The 21324-nt window shown below is 55.9% G+C and overlaps 1 protein-coding gene across 1 annotated transcript; it reads left to right on the forward strand.

Annotated features, from left to right (window-relative positions):
• Nucleotides 1-805: 805 nt before the first annotated feature.
• On the forward strand, nucleotides 806-20357 carry NUP50 (nucleoporin 50). The gene is made up of 8 exons (XM_051840572.2): nucleotides 806-1075; nucleotides 5283-5361; nucleotides 7098-7181; nucleotides 12817-12997; nucleotides 14565-15200; nucleotides 17642-17720; nucleotides 19139-19257; nucleotides 19943-20357. Exons 2-8 carry the CDS (start codon nucleotides 5293-5295, stop codon nucleotides 20143-20145), a joined length of 1371 nt encoding a protein of 456 aa, XP_051696532.1. The 5' UTR covers nucleotides 806-1075; nucleotides 5283-5292; the 3' UTR covers nucleotides 20146-20357.
• The last annotated feature ends 967 nt before the right edge of the window (nucleotides 20358-21324 follow it).

Raw genomic sequence — 21324 nt, forward strand, 5'->3', positions numbered from 1 at the left:
AAAGGGGGGGGGGCGTAGTGCCGTGGGTTAACCCGCCGGCATCCCACATGGGCACTCCTCTGCCGATCCAGTGCTCTGCCACGGCCCGAGTCCTCGGACCCCTGCCCACCCCCCCACCCCGGGGAGACCCCGAAGAAGCTCCTGGCCCCGGATCGGCTCAGCTCCGGCCGCTGCGGCCACCTGCGGAGTGACCCGGCGGACGAAGACCTCTCTGGGCGTCACTCTTTAAAATAAACGAATCTTGACGCGGGCCTGATCCCAGACGGCCTTCCTGCCGAGGGCGGGGGCCGACAACGGCCGCGCCGCCCCGCAAGCTCACCCCCCGACCCAACGCCCCCGGGCCGCCCCACCACGGAGGGCGCCGCAGGCGGGGGTACGAAGCCCCAGGCCCGCGCCAGCCGTGAAGTGGCCGCGGCCGGCTCCCCGCGCCCGCCAGCCCCCCACGCGGGAGCTCCACGGGCCTCGCTCCCGCCAGTGACTGACCACGCGCTCTCGAGCCACTCCGGAAGCGCCAGCCCGGCCGGCACCTCAGCAGCGAGCGCGTCAGGCCAGCCGGCCTCAAGCGCCGGGCGACACGTGACCCGAGGACGCGGGCGCGGGTTCCGCGGCTGAGGCGGCGCGCATGCGTGGGGCGGGCGCGTTCCTCCGGCGGACGGTTTCCAGGGAGCTGTGCGCATGCGCCCTGCGGCGCCCCAACCCCCCAACCGCAGGCCGGCGAAGGAGGAACTGTTGGCGGAGGCGCCCGTGCGCTTGCGCACTAGCCGGACGCGGGCGTTTCTTTCATTTTTTTCGAATTGGTTTTGAGGGGTAGATTCGAGTTACAAGATGGCGTCCCGGGGCGCGTTGGGGGCTGTGATCCCGGCGGTCTCGGGCTGAAGAGACGGCTGTCCCCTCGCTGCGGAGCGCGGAGAGGCGAGGCCCCCGGGGGACATGGTGTTGGGCTGCCGGCTTGCTGACCACGAAGTCCTCCGAGGCTCCCAGCGCACCGGAAGCGACCGGGCGCAGCGACCGCGACCTCGGCCCCGCTCCGCGCCGCGCCCACGACCCAGCGGGAGCCGCGGCGGCCGCCGGCGAGGTGCGGAGCGGGGGCGGGGGGCCGCGGGGCGGCCTGAGGAGGGGGCGTCGGGCGGCAGCCGCGCAGGGAGGGGCGGGTGGCAGCGGCGACGCGGCCGGGGCTGTTTGTGAAGCCGCCTCTCGGGGCCGGCGCCCGCGCCCGGCGTGAGTGCGGCCCGCCCGGGCGCGGCCCCCGCGGAGGCAGGAGGCAGGAGGGCGCCAGCTGCGGGGTGGGCTCGGGGCGCGGGGCTGCGCGGTGGGCTCGGGGCGCAGGGCCGGCTGCGGGGTGGGCTCGGGCGCGGGGCCGGCTGCGGGGTGGGCTCGGGCGCGGGGCCGGCTGCGCGGTGGGCTCGGGGCGCGGGGCTGCGCGGTGGGCTCGGGGCGCAGGGCCGGCTGCGGGGTGGGCTCGGGCGCGGGGCTGCGGTGTGGGCTCGGGGCGCAGGGCCGGCTGCGGGGTGGGCTCGGGGCGCAGGGCCGGCTGCGGGGTGGGCTCGGGCGCGGGGCTGCGCGGTGGGCTCGGGGCGCAGGGCCGGCTGCGGGGTGGGCTCGGGCGCGGGGCTGCGGGGTGGGCTCGGGGCGCAGGGCCGGCTGCGGGGTGGGCAGGCGGAGCGGGCCCCGGCGGAGGCAGGAGGGCGCCGGTGGGCTCGGGCGCGGGGCTGCGGGGTGGGCTCGGGCGCGGGCCCCGGCGGAGGTAGGAGGGCGCCGGCTGCGCGGTGGGCTTGGGGCGCAGGGCCGGCTCGGGGGCGCCGGGGCTGCGCGCTGGGCTCGGGCGCGGGATCCCCGCGGCCCCCGCGGAGGTAGGAGGGCGCCGGTGGGCAGGCGGAGCGGGCCGGGGCTGCGCGGTGGGCTTGGGGCGCGGGGTCCCCGCGGAGGTAGGAGAGCGCCGGTGGGCAGGCGGAGCGGGCCGGGGCTGCGCGGTGGGCTTGGGGCGCGGGGTCCCCGCGGAGGTAGGAGGACGCCGGTGGGCAGGCGGAGCGGGCCGGGGCTGCGCGGTGGGCTCGGGCGCGGGGCCTCGCCGTCCCCCTCCCGCTGAGGGCCGGGGTCCCGGGTGTTCCAGCCCCATCCTTTGCTGCTGTGGGCTGCGTGCCCGGGCCGGACTTCCGCGGGGAGGCGGTTCCGAGTCTGGGTTCTGCCCGGCACCTCTGTCCCTGCCACGCTGCGGGCACCTCGCGAGCCCGGCTCCACGGGCAGGGCTGCTCCGGGAGGGGCGACCACAGGACTTTTCCCAGTTACCGTGGACGCGGCTTCATGTCTCGGAGTCTGTCGTACCTGGGCAAACGTTTTTGAAACCAAAAAATAGCGGTGGCCGGAAGGCACCTGGTGTGCAGGCCTGTTGCGGGATTGCCCGCTTCTTCCGGCTGCGTCACCCAAAAGCGTCAGGCTGGGAAGCAAAATTCGGGTTAAGATTATTTTTACTTGGAAGCCAGAGTTAAAGAGAGGGGGAGAGACAGCGATCTTCCATCTCCGGTTCACGTCCCAGATGGCCCCAGAGGCCAGAGCTGGGCGGTCCTGAGCCAGCAGCTTCTTCCGGGTCTCCCACGTGGGTGCAGGGGCCCAGCACCCGGGTGCTAGCAGGGAGCCGGCTCAGAAGAGGCGCTTCACCTGCTGTGCCGGGCGCCGGCCCCCACGCTTTGTCCTTACAAGTACGAGCTCTTCCCTGGCTCCAGGAGCTTTTCTAACTAAGCTTTTTCTTTCATCTCATCCATCCCTCATAACTTCCTGTTAATTTGATCAGGTAAAGAACCTGAGTCAAAAATTCCCACGCCCAGGCCTCACAGCTGGAAAACAGAAGTGGAATGCCAGCACCTTGTAGTGTTTTTTTTCTTTCCAAAGATTTATTTTTATTTAACTGAAGTAGTTACAGAGAGTGGCAGGAGCTAAGCTGGAGCCAGGAGTCAGGAGCCTCTTCCGGGTCCCCCACGCGGGTGCAGGGGCCCAGGCACTTGGGCCATCCTCCACTGCTGTCCCAGACCGGAGCAGGGAGCTGGATGGGAAGAGGAGCAGCGGTGCTCAAACCGGCGCCCAGGTGGGGTGCCGACCCTGCAGGCTGCGGTTTTACCTGCCGGCCCCTTGCGGTGTTTCTGAAATAGGTCTTAGTCCAGGTCACTGATTGAGCAGCCGAGATAGTGCCTGCTGTGGGCCGGGCCGGTCTGGGCATTTGGAACGCATCAGCGATCCACGGCTTGACAGATATTTTAGAAAATGGAAGCAGCTGCATTGATCGCGATTATGTTCGGACGCGTTGTGGGTCCCAGGTGGAAGGGAAAAGTTCTGCTTTGTCAGCGCTCTCAGCTCGACCCCCTTCTGCCTGCCGCGCTAACCGTAATAGCAAGCGGGACCGACCCTTCCAGCTTCTCCCTCTCCTGCCCTCTGGTGGAGGTCTTGGTTAATGGCCAGGAGAGTGCTTGCTTAAGTAGACCTGTGTCTCGGAACAGGTCAGCAAGGAATTATGTCTGCTGCTGCATTTGTTTTTGTTTGTGTGACAAGCATGAACAGCAGAACTTGACCATGTGTTTTTAGGGTGGCATTAAAAAGAATTCCTAGGTACTGGCTGGAAAGTGAATTTATTACATCCCCTGTATATTTTAGAATCATTTATTCTGTAGTCAAATTTTTTTTTTAAGATTTATTTATTTGGGAGGGTTACAAACAGATATAGAACGAGAGATCTTCCATCTGCTGGTTAACTCTACGTGGCCACAGCTGCTGGCACTGGGCCTATCTGAAGCCAGGCGCTTCCTCCAGGTCTCCCACGCTGGTGCAGGGCCCCAAGCACTTGGGCCATCTTCCACTGCTTTCCCAGGCCATAAGCAGAGAGCTGGATCAGAAGAGGAGCAGCCAGGGCACCAACCAGTGCCCCCTGTGGGATGCCGGCACCACGGGGAGGCTTAACCTGCTATGCCACAGTGCCGGCCCGTCAGAAGTTATTACAGAAAGAAATGGCAAAGATTCTCAGGGTACACTGAGAGCTGAGAGCCCCGTGGTGGCTCTGCGGGATGAGGTTTTGGAGGGCTTTGGACTGTCGTCGGCTGGAGTTCGCTCTCCAGAACAGGTCGTGTTACATAAGTTTGGTGGGTTGTGATGTCGAGGGCAGACGCCAGTGGGGAGAGCCGGCCAGGAAGGAGTCAGCGGTTTAAGGAGCCCTGGCAGGGGCCCAGGACAGAGGAAATGGAAAAGAATATTTTGTGGTGAGTTTGTGAAAAAGCCTGCGTAATGCTTAAAACTCACTTTTTTTAATGGTAGTTTTGGTTGTTTAATAAAGAACTTGGTACTAGGAGTAGGCAATAAATTGCAGACTTTAGGGGATGGATGTAGACACCTCTGTGGACAGGTGCTTGAATCCACTGTGGAGATGATACTGCCCCGTTCCCTAACATCAAAGCTTCATCTGCTGGCTCACTCTCCAAGTGGCCACAGCGGCCAGGGCTGAGCCCGGCCAAAGCCAGGAGCCCGGAACTCCGTTCCGCTCTCCCCTCTGGACTGCAGGGACACAGCTGTAGCGGGAGCTGGATTGGAAGTGGAGCAGCAGGACTGAGCTGGCGCTCCTGCGCGGTGCTGGTGCCGCAGGCAGCAGCGTGACCTGCTGCGCCACAGTGGCAGCCCCTCCCGTGGACATTTTAGAGTCATCTGATGGCTGTTGAAGCTCTCGGAATGCTAACACATCCATCATACTTGTAAATGGCGTCTTCACTGTGTGCACTTGAGGGCAATTAAGTGATCTATCTTGGGAAATACTTGTTTCTATCAATCATCCCTGAAGAAAAGGATGTGTGTTATGGGGGCATTTCCAATGCATTATTAAAATTCTTAATTGAGGATAAACGTTAATGGGTCATCTTTAAAAGAATATGTCTTATGGCAAGACAAAGTGTGGTTTGCATGGAATAAGTTAAGGACTTACTGGTTGTCTTTGTACAAGTGTAGTACAGAGGGCTAGAGTTCAGATTTTAGAAAATCAGCCAGCGTTCCACTTCAGTTCTTCTGGACAGAGGTGGTGTGGTGGTGTTCAGATAGAGTGCCAAGACCTAGGAACCTCCCGCCGGCTCTGGGACTGATCCGTTGCTGGGTTTGTGACACAGCCCTACAGTGTTGCGTGGTTCTCGGTAAAGCTTTGTACACCAGCGTTGGTGATGCTTCTCTCATTTTGTATCAGCCCATTTTAAAAATTTTGTAGGAGTTTTGTCTGGTTTAGAAAAGTGAACTTTTTACTTCTCTTTTCTATAATTTAGGATCCAAAAAATGGCCAAAAGAATTGCCGAGAAGGAATTGACAGACAGGAATTGGGATCAAGAGGATGAAGCTGAAGAGGTAAAAAATGGTTCCCCTAAAGGACCAGTGTCCCGGTGATGCAGTCATGAGTTCAGCACAGCACTCCAGGAAAGCCACACACCGTCACCGTCTCTTAGATCTCCCCTTACAGTAGCTCTTAAGAGACTCCCCGGTAGCTGTGCTAATAGGGACAGAATTTATCCTAGTGTGAAGCACACATACGAGAGTAAGAGCTAGACTCCCATAGTGCTTTGCTGTGATGTGGCGATGGTCAGGAATGAACAGGTTCTAGTGAAATGAGCGTGTGGAAGGGTGATTTTTAACTTGGGGCAATTGTGAGATGGGTTCATTTGTGGGTGTAGGGGTCCCTTTAAGTTCAACATGACCTGAATAGCAATAGGTGAGAATTTTTGTACAGGGCATAATTTTGTTTCAACTTTACAGGATAAAAGAAGGATTGAAGTAACTCCAACCCTTTTCAGCTAATTTCTGATCATAGACCCCAGTGCTTTTAGCGTACTGTGGAAGAGTAGTGGTTTTCCACACAGGTCACTTAGAGGTGTAAGTGCCTTATGGCCTTTGGGACAACTGGTAAGTTGGGCAGCCCTCTTAAAAAACAACGTGTGTGTTACATACAAAAGTTATTTTTGGGGCCGCCGTTGTGGTGCAGCGGGTTAAGCCGCCACCTGCTACACCAGTCCATGTGAACGCTGGTTTGAGTCCTGACTGCTTCACTTCTGATCTCGTTCCCTGCTGATGCGCCTGGGAAAGCAGCGGAAAATGGCCCAAATGCTCGGGCCCCTGCGTCCCATGTGGGAGTCCTGGCTGGAGTTGCAGGCTCCTAGCTTTGGGCTGACCTAGTCCTGGCTTTTGGGGGCATTTAGGGAGTGAACCAGTGGGTGGGGGATCTCTCTGTTCTCCCTCTTTCTCTGTAAGTACGCCTTTCAAATAAGTAAATGCAGTCTTTTAAAAACATACGTTATTTTTGACAGTGTAGTAGTGAAAGTAGATCCAGGCATCTGAGTGTCAGTTTACGTGGTCAACTGCTGGTGGTCTTCCAGCACCTTCCAGTGTCAGGTAACAGCCTGCGCTTCCTACAGCCAAGTTTTCTGTCAACTTCATTAATGCCTCAGAATATGCACAAGATAGTTGTAGGACTGGTCATGAACATTTTTGTACCTAAGTTTTTACTGCCTGTAGCTTTTCCAACCTTCTGTGTGGTGCTCATCTGGAGTGGGGTTGAAGGCTGGGTTAGCAGAATCTGGAAGAGTCATGATTGCCTAACTAGAATGAGAATCTACAAGATAATATAGTTAAGCTTTTTTTTTTATTTTTTATTTTTTTGAAAGGCAGCATAACACAGGGAGAGGGGGAGACAAATCTTCCCTCCACTGGTTTACTCTCCTCGGGGCTGCAACAGCTGGAAATGGCCAGGCAGAGCCCAGAGCCAGGAACTCCATCCCAGTCTCCCAAACGGGTGGCAGGGACCCAAGTCCTTGAGCCATCATCCGCTACCTTCTCAGGGGCATTCGCAGGAATCTGGATCAGAAGTGGAGCAGCTGGGACTTGAACTGGAGCTCTGACATGGCGCAGGCGTCCCGAGCAGCCGAGTAGCCGCAGTGCCCCACACTGCCCTGTGAGCTTTCCCCACGGTTTTTGTTTGCAGTGTTGACGATATTTTAAAACCCAACAAATAATAATTAGATGTTTGCTTTTTGGTTCAGCATTTAATCTTGGCTTTATCTTTCCAGTGCTTAATTTGTGCCTTCTTACAGGTGGGGACGTTCTCAGTGGCCAGTGAGGAAGTCTTGAAGAACAGAGCCATAAAGAAAGCAAAGCGTAGAAATGTTGGATTTGAAGTGAGTGCTTTCTCGCAGCTTCTGCTGTTAACACTAGCGTGGTTGCTGAGTCCAGGGCACTGCCACCCAGGCAGCAGTCACGGCCCCGAGGGCTTTCGGAGTAGTTAACTCCTGTGTGGATCATGGAAACCCAGAAACAGCTGATGATTTGAGGAAGTGGGATTAGTGTAGACGAATCAGATATGAAGAGGCAAACGGGCAGAGCAATACAAAAGGCAGGAGACCTGGTGTCAGGTAGGGGTCAGAACATCTGAGTGCACTCCCTGGCGCGTCCGGTGTCCAGCATGCGCGGTGCTGTGTGTGTGTGTGTGTGTACACATGTGTGCATGTCGTCCTCAGTGATTGTACTGTGCGGTGTACAGTGGTGTTTCCTTTCTGTGCTCAGAAGCAGATGAGCTGTAGTCAGGTGGTCAGCATTCATCAGTCCCCACCAAGATCTCTTCCCCTCCGACTTGTGAATGTGGCCCTGGGGGCCTCGTGTCTTGTCAGGCAGGGGAAGCTGCTGGAGTATCCTGGCTGGCAGCTTCGTAGTCAACTTTGTTGAGCACACATTCTGCAGGGTTCAGTGTTTCTTTCATTTTTTTTTTTTTTAATTAAGAATGAAGTTTTGATTTTTTTTCAAAGCTTTAAAAAGGTGCAAAGGGGAGGAGAGTGGGTAAGTGGGGATATGGGGAGGCAATCAGGAAATTCACACTAGAATTAACTAGCAGATCACTCAAATGATGGCATTTACGATGTTAATGAGATAACAATTCATGCTGCAAAAATACATTTAAATTTCTCGGAGCATATATTTGCTATGTGATTTGGGGCAGAGATACGCAGTCATGTAGCAAATCAGTTCTCAAGTGGTTCCCTGCAGGCGTTTTCCTGTGTTTGGGATGTCATGGCTAATACAATACGTGCACCTGCTGTCTGCGTCAGCGCGTGCTTTAAGCCGCGTGGGGAACCTCTCTTCTGCCGGGGCCTGTTGGATATTTGTAACGTCATTGCGGCCACACAGAATCAGCAGCTGAAGCTTCCCCTGCTCTGGAGTGGATTTCCAGTCCTGCCTGGGGCTGCCTCGGCGGGGCCAGACCGCGTGATTCCGTGGGCCTTGGCCACCCCCGCTGTGGGGCTGCATTGTTTTCTGGAGCCGTGCCCTCCGGTCGGCTGGGGCAGCACTGCTGAGAGGCAAGGAGCCAGCCTGTCCTGAGTGAAGTGACCGTGTGTGCTTTTCTCAGGACCAGCCTAGAGATGAGGACCTCACGCATCCTGGTGGTCCTCACAGGGCCGTGCTGTCTCCATATTGTTCGGTGTTAATATATGTTTTGTTGAAGCAAAATGGTGGTGTTGGTTTGGCTAAATATTCTTTATTTTTTACATAAAAATTGTGTGTATGTGTGATGTGCAACATGACATTTTAAAGTAGTGTGTGTTGCGGGGTGGCTGAGTTGAGCTGGTTAACATGTGTGACCTCACACACTGAACTCCTCACAGTTTTCAAGTCCCAGTGCCTTTGCTAACCAGAGTCACCGCAGCAGTGTACGGCAGGGGTCTCGAAGTCCGATTTTGGGTTTTTTTTTTTAATTTGTTTTTCTGATGACTGGTTGGTGAGTGTCAGTGTGGAGCTGTGGGAGCTGTCCCTGAACGGGGTTAAAGCCTTGGCAGTGCGGGGGAGGAGCCTGTGGTCAGGAGGGAGAAGCAGTGGCCGGAGTATGAGCAGACGAGCCAAGGGAAGGCAGGTCCAGAGGCGAGTTGGTCACGGAGAGACCCAGAGAGCGCAGTCTGAAGCTGAGCTGAGTGCAGGAGGAGGCAGGAGCCCTTGGACTGCAGGGGGCGGGAAACACGTGCCTGGTTGAGATCCGCATGTGAGGTCAGCTCTTACTTTCAGCCTCAAGTCTCATCTGAACTTACATGTAAGAAAAATTAAGGGGCCGGCACTGTGGCGCAGCGGGTTAAGCCTACACCTGCAGTGCAGCATCCCATATGGGCACCAGTTTGAATCCCAGCTACTTCACTTCCCATCCAGCTCCCTGCTGTGGCCTGGGAAAGCAACAGAAGACGGCCGAAGTGCTTGGGCCCCTGCACCCACGTGGGAGACCCAGAGGAAGCTCCTGGCTCTGGCTTTGGATCGGCGCAGCTCTGGCTGTTGCAGCCATCTGGGGAGTGAACCAGCAGATGGAAGACCTCTCTCTCTGCATAACTGTGACTTACAAGTAAAAAAAAATAAATAAATTTAAAAAAAAAGAATAAGAAAAATTAAACGTCATGCCATTTACTTAAATGGGAAAATGTGACTTTTCCCAAATAGTGGATTTGTTTGCTCACTCACCAGATCTGCTTGGCACTGGAGGTTTATTAATGAAGAGAAATAAATACACATTCACAGTATTTTTCTATTTTTTAAAGATTTATTTTTACTTATTTGATAGAATTAGAGAGAGAGAGAGGTCTTCCATCTGCTGGTTCACTCCCCAAATGGCCGCAATAGCTGGAGCTGAGCCTATCCAAAGCCAGTAGTTTATCTTCCAGGTCTCCCACGTGGGTGCAGGGGCCCAGGCACTTGGGCCATCTTCCACTGCTTTCCCAGGCTATAGCAGAGAGCTGGATCAGAAGTGGAGCAGCTGGGACTCAAACCGGCACCCATATGGGATGCTGGCATTGCAGGCCGCAACTTTAACCCGCTGTGCCACAGTCCCGGCCCCTTCTGAAGTCTTGTGAATTTTGGGGTTCTAGAGCCAGTTTACTAGTAGCAATTTTTTTTTTTTTTAAGATTTATTTATGGCCGATGCCGCGGCTCAATAGGCTAATCCTCCACCTGTGGCGCTGGCACCCCGGGTTCTAGTCCCAGTTGGGTCGCTGGATTCTGTCCTGGTTGCTCCTCTTCTAGTCCAGCTCTCTGCTGTGGCCCGGGAAGGCAGTGGAGGATGGCCCAAGTGCTTGGGCCCTGCACCCGCAAGGGAGACCAGGAGGAAGCACCTGGCTCCTGGCTTCGGATCGGCGCAGTGCACTGGCCGTAGCAGCCACTTGGGGGGTGAACCAACGGAAAAGGAAGACCTTTTTCTCTGTCTCTCTCACTGTCCACTCTGCCTGTCAAAAAAAAAAAAATTTTTTTTTTACTTATTTGAAAGGCAAAGTTAGAGGGAGAGAGAGAGAGAGAATTTCCCATCTGCTTGTTCACTCCCCTAAAGGGCTGCAACAGCCAGGGCTGAGCCAGGCTGAAGCCAGGAGCTTCTTCGGGTCTCCCACATGGGTGCAGGGGCCTAAGTATTTGGGTTGTCTTCTGCTGCTTTCCCAGGGCACATTTAACAGGAACCTGGATCGAAAGTGGAGCAGCCGGGACTCGAGCTGGCACCCATAGAGGACGCCAGTGCTGCCGGAGCAGCCAGCTTTACCTGCTACGCCACAGCGCGGCCTCGGCTGCTGCATTTGACAGCCTGTCCACGAATCGTTCTTTAAAATGATAGAAATCAGGGGCCGGCGCCGTGGCGCAGTGGTAACACCCTGGCCTGAAGCACTGGCATCCCATATGGGCGCCGGTTCCAGTCCCGGCTGCTCCACTTCCAATCCAGCTCTCTGCTGTGGCCTGTGAAAGCAGTAGAAGATGGCCCAAGTGCTTGGGCCCCTGCACCTGCGTGGGAGACCCGCAAGAAGTTCCTGGCTCCTGGCTTTGGATCGGCACAGCTCTGGCCGTTGCAGCCAGTTGGGGAGTGAGCCAGATGGAAGACCTCTCTCTCTACCTCTCCTCTCTGTAACTATGACTTTCAAATAAATAAACAAACCTTTTTAAAAATGATAGAAATCAATAGTGTATAGATTTGTTTTTTAAAAGATTTGTTTGAAATTCAGAGATCTTCCATCCACTGGTTCACTCCCAGATGGCTGCAGTGGCCGGTGCTGGACCATGCCTAAGCCAAGAGCTTCTTCCAGGTCTCCCCCAGGGTGGCAGGTCTAGACTCTGGGCATTAGCAGGGTGCTGTTTGGGGAGTGAAGCATCTGGGACTTGAATGGCGCCCATACAGGGTGCTGGTGTTGCAGGTGGCAACTTTACCCTCCGCACCAAGACACCGGCCCCAAGAGTTTCAATTTTGAATGAACGTCTGAAATTCTGTAGATGTCACTGAAAGTTGTGTGTGTTTGGAAAGGCACTTAATAATATTTAGACTGGCTCTAGGAAGAGGTTCCAGTTTAACTGAATTTTGGTGAGGTCATGGTTGTAGTTCATTTGTGTGGGAACTTGGGATTTGTGAACTCTCTCAGGTGTTTGGCTTGAGGCAGAGTATCTTCTGTGGTGTAAGTACTACTTTGAATGAAGAAAAGATTTTACAAGAATTGTGCGTCCATGAGCACTGTAACCTGAGGAGCCTGCTCTAGAGAGTCCTGAGCGGCAGCAGCTCGAACTTCATGCGTAACCACAGACGTTCCCAGAACATGTCGGGTTGGAGGTGTGAGCAAGCCTAGTGCAGTAGGAAACCTACCAGAAAGACCAGCAAGAGGGAGAGTGACGTTTCCCTGGCTCGCCCAGTTAGCAGGAATTAGATCTGAGATTTGAGCGTGGTGGAGTTGGCGTGGACTGAAAGCCACTGACATTCTTAGGAGATGCGGTGGAAGGCAGAGTGTGCAGTGTCATCGGGAGACACGGAGGATGGATGGCGGGGTGTGTGGTCTCACTGGGAGGCGGATGGTGGGGTGGGTGGTGGGGTGTGCGGTCTCACTGGGAGGCGATGGTGGGGTGGGTGGTGGGGTGTGTGGTCTCACTGGGAGGCGGATGGTGGGGTGGGTGGTGGGGTGTGCGGTCTCACTGGGAGGCGGATGGGAGGCGGATGGTGGGGTGGGTGGTGGGGTGTGCGGTCTCACTGGGAGGCGGATGGTGGGGTGTGTGGTCTCACTGGGAGGCGGATGGTGGGGTGTGCGGTCTCACTGGGAGGCGCATGGTGGGGTGGGTGGTGGGGTGTGTGGTCTCACTGGGAGGCGGATGGTGGGGTGGGTGGTGGCGTGCGTGGTCTCACTGGGAGGCTGATGGTGGGGTGTGTGGTCTCACTGGGAGGCGGATGGTGGGGTGTGTGGTCTCACTGGGAGGCAGATGGTGGGATAGATGGTGGCGTGCGTGGTCTCACTGGGAGGCGGATGGTGGGGTGGGTGGTGGGGTGTGTGGTCTCACTGGGAGGCGATGGTGGGGTGGGTGGTGGGGTGTGTGGTCTCACTGGGAGGCGGATGGTGGGGTGGATGGTGGCGTGTGTGGTCCCACTGGAAGGCAACGTGGATGGTGGAGTATCGGATCTCATTAGGCAGTCTGCTGCGCCCATGAGAAGTTTCCCATTAGGGGCTGAGCTGTGTCGAGTGTTCTCAGTTACTGATCTGGGTGGTGTGTGCTTGACTCTTTATGTTAGTCTCTTATCTCCTATGTCTTAGATATGCACAGGTAATGGGTTTTTAAGAGTGCCTGTATCCATAAATTCTGAGTGTTTTCCCTAGCTGTTACAGAAATAAAAATAAAATCTTTGTGTCTCATTTCTTGTGGCTGCTTGTGCCAGAAGGTACCCTTCTAATGCAGGACACATACTCAGTCTAAATCCTGTTTAGCCAGGGGAATAGTGTCACTCATTGGGTGATGGTGTAGACTTGCTGACGTGTGCTCCCCTTCCCATTCCAGCCAGATGCTGGAGGGGCCTTTAAAGGATTTAAAGGCTTGGTGGTGCCTTCTGGAGGAGGAGGGTTTTCTGGCTTTGGTGGAGGCCCTGGAGGGAAGCCCCTAGAAGGACTGTCCAATGGAAACAGCACAAGTGCCCCTCCGCTCACCGGCACCAAGACAGCAGAGCCCAAGGCGATCTTTGGTAAGTAGACAGCCCTGTCCCAGCCGTGTCTGTAAATTTGGTCTCTGGAAACAACTTTGCATGCACGTTTTTTTCTTGGACTTACTCTGGTCCTGAGACTAAGCAAAAACAGTAATAATGAAAGGGATACAGCTCAGGGGATATTGGCTACTTAGAGTTATGTGGCTAGAACACAGGCTTTTATTTCAAAGATTGGTTTAATTTGTTTGGAACGCAGAGTAAGAGGGGGAGTCAGCGAGAGTCTTCTGTCCTCTGCTTCACTCCCAAAGGGCTGGACCAGGCTGGAACCAGGTCTCCCACGTGGATGGCAGGGACCCCCGCACTGGGGCCTTCTGCTGCTTTCCCAGGTGCATTAACAGGGTGTGGGTCAGAAGCAGAGCAACAGAACTCAAGTCTGCGTTCTGATTCGGGATGCCGGCCCTGTTTAAAATTTTTCTAAGGCCGGCGCTGTGGCTCACTAGGCTAATCCTCCGCCTTGCGGCGCCGGCACACCGGGTTCTAGTCCCGGTCGGGGCGCCGGATTCTGTCCCGGTTGCCCCTCTTCCAGGCCAGCTCTCTGCTGTGGCCCGGGAGGGCAGTGGAGGATGGCCCAAGTGCTTGGGCCCTGCACCCCACGGGAGACCAGGAGAAGCACCTGGCTCCTGCCTTCGAATCAGCGCGGTGCGCCGGCCGCAGCGCGCCAGCTGTGGCGGCCATTGGAGGTGAACCAGCGGCAAAAGGAAGACCTTTCTCTCTGTCTCTCTTTCTCACTGTCCACTCTGCCTGTCAAAAAAAAATTTTTTTTTTCTAAGATTTATTTATTAACTTGAAAGAGATCTTCCATCAGCTGGTTCATTCCCCAAATGCTTGCAACAGCTGGAGATGGGCCAGGCCAAAGCCAGTCTCCTGCATGGGTGGTAGGTGACCGAAGAACTCGGGCCGTCAGCCTCTGCCTCCAGGAAGCTGGGTCAGCAGGTGGAGAGCTGGGGCTCAACCAGGCACTGCGGTACGAGATGCAGGAGTCCCCGGGGCGCGTGGCGGCCGTGCCGACGCCCTCCGCCCCATCCTGTTGTGAGGAAGTTAGTTGAGGTCTCTCGGGGTTAGCAGCAGAGAATGCGCGTCGTAGGTTAAATGTTACAGGGATCCTGACTGGCCGAATTCAGGTTAGTTGTATTCCGAGCAGTGTACCGTTAGATTTAAGCAGCATGTTTAGTGTGATTTTGAAACAGCATTTTCTGTTAATATGTTAATATATAATTAATGTATAAATGCTGCCTTAGTGTGTCTCAACAACTTTTAGAGCTTGTATTTTATGCTGTTCTAACAGTGGCTTGAGACTAGGTCTGCTTGTTGGAGGAGAAGATCGTTACAACCAAGAGGCATCATTCTGCCGTGCAGTGGATGCCGTGCTGCCGTAAAGTGGTTTGCTTTATGACCATCAGTTCATACTGCTGCTTTTTGAACATGTATTTCTTGCATTATTGCAAAAATTGACAAAAATAGAAAGTAGGAAGACAGCATAGCATAAAGTCCAGATGGTTTAATTAAATCCCTTCAAAATAAATTCTTCAAACTTTAATTTCCGTAGGTTCTGTGACTGCAAATGGCCCTACTGCCTTGCTGGATAAGAAGATCGCAAATCCCAAAACGAATGGCGACAGCCCGCAGCTGCCCTCCGGCCTCGCGGCGAGCGCGTACCACAAGCAGCTGGCGGCCCTCAACTGCTCCGTTCGGGATTGGATAGTGAAGCACGTGAACACAAACCCGCTCTGTGACCTGAGCCCCATCTTCAAAGACTACGAGAAATACTTAGCAAATATTGAACAGCAGCGTGGCGGTAGTAATTCCGAAAATGAAATGAACAGAATGTCGGCTGAAACGCAGCCTCCTTCCCTGTTTGATTCAACAAACGCAGGGCAAGAATCCACATTTTTGTTTCCTGGCAACAAAATTGAGGATTCGTCTGACAAGAAGACGGAGGTCACGTCTGAGAAGAAGGTGGAGACGCCACTGGCAGCGACAAGTGCCTCGTTTAGTTTTGGCAAGAAAGTTGATAGCTCTGTTTTGGGCTCCTTGAGCTCTGGTCCCCTGACTGGATTTTCATTTTCCCCTGGAAACTCCAGTTTGTTCAGCAAAGATGGTACCCAGAGTAAACCAGCTGCTTCACCATTTTCCACTAAAACGTTAGAGAGCCAAGCAGAAGGTGGCAGTAATGAAAGCAAAGGTAAACACAGAGTGTCACCCGAGGTTTATGTCTGAGTCTCTCTGTTCTGCAGGAAAAGCCCAGACTTGACTGGGTTGTCTGGCCCCTGTGGTGACTGAGCTCCGTGTGCTCAGCCTCCGTTCCCTTATTCATACAGTGGAGGAAGCCCTGTTTTGTAACGTCAGAAGGCTTAAAAATGACTTTGAAAAGTACCAGACATGTAGCTTTTTTTTTTTAAGATTTATTTATTTATTTATTTGAAAGAGTTACACAGAGAAAGGAGAGGCAGAGAGAGAGAGAGCTCTTCCGTCCGCTGGTTCACTCCCCAGTTGGCTACGAAGGCCGGAGCTGCGCTGATCCGAAGCCAGGAGCCAGCCAGGAGCTCCTTCCGGGTCTCCCACGTGGGTGCAGGGGCCCAAGCACTTGGGCCATCTTCCACTGCTTTCCCAGGCCATAGCAGAGAGCTGGATCAGAAGTGGAGCAGCCGGGACTTGAACTGGCACCCAATGGGATGCTGGCATTGCAGGCGGCAGCTTTACCCAGTACACCACAGTGCCAGCCCTGTAGGTTTGATTATTATAAAGTGAATTAACGGTTTTTGAAAATTGTATTTTATGGAAAAGCATCAGATACCCATTGCATTGATTTGTGTTCAGGAGATGTGCTTGTGGACAGAGTCACATGGCAGAATAGCTCTCCACTGTAAATTAACAAGATAAGCTTTTCCAAGCCATAGAGAGCAGATGAGGAGTGTGTCTCCTACAGGTCTGAACGGAGCCCACCTTCCCAGACGGGTCTTGATGGTGTCTGTGTGACTGTCCACTCTGTAGCGTCTGAGCTCCACGCCAGGCAGAAGGCTGGACCTTAGTCCCAGCGCCTCCACTCCCTGTGTTCTTAACTCTGAAAAAGTTGGGCTAGGTCATAATACCATGGCTTGGTCGTGTGGACAAATGTCTGGGGAGACACCCCACATCTAAGAAACTGAAAGTAAACCTCTCGAGTTACTGACTTAGGGCTGGCGCTGTGGCCTCCATCTGTTACCCCAGCATCCCACGTGGGCACTGGTTTGAGTCCCGGCTGCTCCACTTCCAGTCCAGCTCCCTGCTAATGCTCCTGGCAGAGCAGTGGAGGGTGGGTGCTCGGGTCTCTGCACCCATGTCGGAGACCCTGCTGAACCTGTGCTCTAGCCTCAGCCTGGCCCAGCCGTGGCTTTTGTGGCCATTTGGAGAGTGAACCAGTGGATGGAGGCGCAGTCTTTCTCTCTGTAATTGTGCCTTTGAAATAAGTAAATAAGCCTTAAGGAAAAGTTGCAAGTGTGTCCTCAGCCAAGGGTCCTCACGGCAAGGACAGAGTAAGGGTCTCTCCTGTGTTTGCTCTCTGCCCTGCTACACAGATGGAAGTGGACTTTGGTCCTCTGCCAGTCAGGGACACACACACACACACCTCTCACCTCTCGGTTGTCACACCCATGCTGGGGCCGGCCTGGAGCACTCACTCCAGAGGCCTGGGGAGCTGAGAGCTCCGGCCCTGGAGCAGCACCTCAGAATCTGAATCCCAGGGTGCACTTGGCTTTCTCTTCAAGAGGATGCTTCCTGTTTGTGTTTATTTTGATATCGTAGCGCCCCCGTGGCTGCCTGCGGTGAGTGAAGGTGCTGCCAGCTTGGTCAGGGCCGGCAGCGTGGGGCCAGAGCAGTGGGCCTTGTCCGTCCACACAAAGCTGAAGCTGCTCGCACTTGGCTCTGGAACGGTGCTCTTGCCAGTTTGCCCTGTGGGAAACGTGCCCCGTCTTTGGCCGTTGCTGATAGTGGCCATTCCTCAGCATGATGAGATACAGCCATGGGAGCGTTTGGAGGCGTTGGCAGGCCATCGGAGACTCAGTTACTTCTCCAGTGGGTAACTGGAACGCACATAATTGAGCATCGAGTTCTTCCATCAGCGTCAGAAGCATGAGCGTTGTTTCTTCCCTCTGTCTCTCTCCTTCCTCTCACCAGGGTTAGAGAAGGATCTTCCATCTGCTGGGTCAGCCTCCAGGTGACTGCAACAGCCAGGGCTGGGCCAGGCTGGTGAACCAACGGAAGGAAGACCTTTCTCTCTCTCTCACTGTCCACTCTGCCTGTCAAAAAAAAAAAAAAGGGTACATAGAAGTGGGGCACCTGGGATTCAAACCATGCCTGTATGGGATGGCAGCGTCACAGGCAGTAACTACCCGCTGCACCACAGTACTGGTGCCTGTTCTAGTATCTCTACAAATTGAAAGTTATTTTAGAATGCACAAAGATGTTTCCATGTTAAGTCATTTTTATTTTTCACAAAATAATGTCCAGTGCCTGCAGCCCAAATCGGGTGTGCATCTTCAGGCTGGAATGTTCCAGACTGAGGTTGGGGTGGTGGGTGACAAGGGTCTGTCACTTTCTCAAGTTGTTGCTGTGACTCTCACCGAGCTTGCATTGTTTTCAAAAAAGGAGATGAAGAAGAGAATGATGAGCCGCCCAAAGTAGTAGTTACTGAAGTAAAGGAGGAAGATGCCTTTTACTCCAAAAAGTAAGTGACAACCAGACCACCAGGAGCTCCGGGGGATGTTTGCAGAGACGGGCGGGCCACTGGACCAAAGCATGGGTAGCGGGGTCCCCTCTGTCCCGGGGCCCGCTGTGCGGCAGTTCCTGGCCTGTCATTGACACACACCAGGTCAGAAAGGTGCTGGGCACAGCTGGCCGTTTCCTGCTCGAGGGGGTGTGGTCTTCCCCTCAGCCTCATTTTATCTCATCCTGTCCTCCTCCCCCCACTACCCCCACAAAGAAAATCACCTGTTAGCGGTTTCAAGATTTGGTTTTATAAGACTTATTTTTCACTTTTGAAAGGCAGAGTTAGAGAGAGAGAGACAGGATTCTTAAGCCTGCTGGGTCACTCCCCAATGGCTGCAGCGGCAGGGACTGGGCCAGGCTGAAGCCAGGAGCTGAGAGCCCCATCCGGGTCTCCCACATGGGAGCAGGGGCCCAAGCACTTGAGCCATCCTCTGCTGCGCTGTGGAGAGCTGCTGGTCTCAGAAGAATCCCTGAAAGAAAGTTGAATGACCTCATCTCCACAGAGGAAATCAGCCCAGACCACTGTTGTTGTTTTAATGTATCGGGGCCGACGTTCTGGCGTAGCAGGTGAAGTCGCTGCTTGGCATTGTCAGCATCCATACGGGCGCCAGTTCTAGTCCCGGCTGCTCCACTTCTGATCCAGCTCTCTGCTTGTGGCCTGGGAAAGCACTAGAGGGTGGCCCAAGTCCTTGGGCCCTGCACCCACATGGGAGACCCAGAAGGAGCTCCTGGCTCCAGATCAGCACAGCTCCGACTGTTGCAGCCATCTGGGGAGTGAAGCAACGGAAGGAAGACCTTTCTGTCTCTCACTGTCAAAAAAAAAAAAAAGTTTGATGATAGAGATGACATGAAGGAGTGACTGATTTTTTCTAATTAGCATCAATCAGAGGAGCATCTGGTGTTTTTGTGAATTACACCCCAAGGAAATGCTGTGGGTGCTCGGAGCCACTTGACGGCTCTGGCTCACGGGACCCTGTCAGCATGAGGGGACATCAGCACTGAAGGTGCCTTGGGAATTAGGAAGTTCCACGGAGGGACGACAGTGGGCTGGGGGAGAGGCGCACAGAGCGCCTGTTCCAGCTCACCAGGGCCAGAGCAGCAGCGGGGAGGCGTGCCGCGTCTGGCTGTGCCCGGGCGTGCTGGAGGGAGGATGGTTTTAAGACGTCCTTGCGGGAGCTTTGTGGGCTCCGCTCTGAGAGGATGGGAGAGGCTGTGCAACACCTGGCCAGGGCTTCTCGCTTCGTCCCAGAGCCAGTCATTCTGGAACGTTCCAGCGTGTCCCCAGCGTGTCCCCAGGAGCGCCTGGTGGCCGCTGCAGGACCGTGTGACGTGCTTTGGTGCTGAGTGGCTCCTCACGCCGACGCTCTTTCTCCACAGGTGTAAACTATTTTACAAGAAAGACAATGAGTTTAAGGAGAAGGGTGTGGGCACGCTGCATCTGAAGCCCACAGCCAATCAGAAGACACAGCTGCTGGTGCGGGCCGACACCAACCTAGGTGGGTGTGCGAGGACGGGCCCGGTGCACTCACGGCTGTGTTGAGCGGTCGTCGAGGCCAAGGTCATCCTTGCTGTCTCCAGGACAACTCTCAGTCCCCTTTTGTTAAACGTGAGCTGGCAGAGTAGGTCAGGGGTTTAATGCACACCAAGAGGAGTGAACCATTGACGGGAGTCCTTTTTAAATGGCTAGTGGTCACTGGCACATGGCTGTCCACCCCTCCCTGCCCGGCGTGTGACCCTGGAAACCGTCCCCAGAGAGGAAGTGCTGGGGGCGGCGCCGCAGGCTGGAGGTGAAGTCAGCAGGGTAGCGGACTCCTCCGTGTGCCCGAAGACACCCGGGGGAGGGCGCATTCTTAGCTCCCGTGCGCTTGGCCTGTGGGCAGTGGCACCCGGTGATCTCCCTGCGGCCTTGTGAGCCGTGCTGGGCCCCAGGACGGAGGTGCCGGCCCGCGACCCTGTGCTCTGCCGCAGGCGCGCAGTGAGGGAGGGGTCGCAGGAGGCCGCTCCCCCAGGGCTCTGGCCGCCGCAGCCGCCATCTGTGCCCTGGAAGCCCAGGGCCTGGTGTGGAGACTCCGGAGGCTCCGCGCCTAGGTGTGCCGAGGTGGCAGCAGGAGCCGGGTGGCCCGCTGAGGACCTGCTCCCGCTGTGCCGGTGCCGTTTTGATGCGCGTTGTCGTCTCTGCAGGCAACATACTGCTGAATGTGCTGGTTCCACCCAACATGCCCTGCAGCCGGACCGGGAAAAACAACGTGCTGATCGTCTGCATCCCCAACCCGCCCCTGGACGCGAAGAGCGCCAGCACGCCGGCCACCATGCTGATCCGGGTGAAGACGAGCGAGGACGCCGACGAACTGCACCGGCTTCTGCTGGAGAAGAAGGACGCCTGAGCCCGGCCGCCCCGCCCCCGGCGCCGCCTGCTCCGCTCCTCACAGTAGCCATCACTTCAGACCGCGTGAGAGGATTGATAAGCCAATAAACCTTGGAACGTTCAGTGTCAAACCGTGTTCTCCCCCCGAGAACCACTGCGTAAAGCCCGCTTGAGTGACGTTTTGGGGAAGATTTTTAAATGTTCGTCTGTTATTAAACTATCCATAAGTGATTTCTTACGGACTGGAATCAGGGTATCGATGCGCTCCCGAGAGCTTTTCCCGGTGGGCGCTCGGCAGGGCCGGCCGCTTCCCGAGGGAGCCGTGCCGTGCCGTGCGCGGGCGGGCCCTGTGCCTGGTCAGCTGTCGTTCAGCCAGAACACGGGTGCCCACGCCCGCCTCCAGCAGGAGCGTCACCACCTAGGGTTGGTTCGCAGGCGCTGGCCGTGGGCCTCGGGAACCGCTCGTTCTTCTGGTGCGGACGGAGTGGCTGTGGACGGTGGCTGTGTGGTTTCACTTTGCGAGGTGCTGGACTTCATCCTGCAGACCACGAGGGTGGAGGGGGTTGCCAGGAAAGGTTTTAAGAGCACAGCTTTGGTGGCTTGCTGCTTTCTGGACTGGACAGTAAGCCCCGGAGAAGAAGTGGGGACATCGGCGGGGACGCGGACAGGCGGTGGCCGCAGGGCTGGGGCAGCTCCGGGGCCGGCAGGGTGGCTGCCCTGGGGGCGGGGCGGAGGGGCCGCGGGCTGTGCGTGTCCCGCCCTCAGCTGTGGGTGGCCTGGTAGACACTTGTCTCAAGCGTCCCTTTCGTTCCCTGAGACACCACCGTGTCCATCGGGAACCGGGCCCTGTCCAGAGCCGGCTGTCACCGGCCGGCGCGTCCCGGAGCACGCTGCACACACAGCAGGCCACTTCGTGCTTAATTGTCCACCTGGCTCTGCGGGAGGCGGGGTCCTGGAACCACCTTACACCGTGGGCCCCAGTGCATGGCGTGGCCTGGCGTGGCCACGGGTGCGGTGATTGTGAGACGCGGTCTCTGGTATGGAGGAGGAGTGGTTTTACAGCCGAATGCTGTTGACTGGCCGTGGGTTCTTGTGCTCTGTCCTAGTCGAGATTCCAGTGAGAACGTGGCCCGACTCAGGGCGCGTGCGCCATCGTGCGCCCCGGGGCAAAGTGGCAGGGTGGCTGGCCTTCAGGACT

This window comes from Oryctolagus cuniculus, chromosome 11, assembly GCF_964237555.1.
Source record: "Oryctolagus cuniculus chromosome 11, mOryCun1.1, whole genome shotgun sequence".
NCBI lineage: Eukaryota > Metazoa > Chordata > Mammalia > Lagomorpha > Leporidae > Oryctolagus > Oryctolagus cuniculus.

Coding starts and splice junctions, on each gene's coding strand:
- NUP50 (XM_051840572.2), top strand. CDS start 5,293: ATGGCCAAAAGAATTGCCGAGAAGGAATTGACAGACAGGAATTGGGAT. Junction 12,998..14,564: donor AGAGCCCAAGGCGATCTTTG/GTAAGTAGACAG, acceptor TAATTTCCGTAG/GTTCTGTGACTGCAAATGGC. Junction 17,721..19,138: donor GATGCCTTTTACTCCAAAAA/GTAAGTGACAAC, acceptor CTTTCTCCACAG/GTGTAAACTATTTTACAAGA.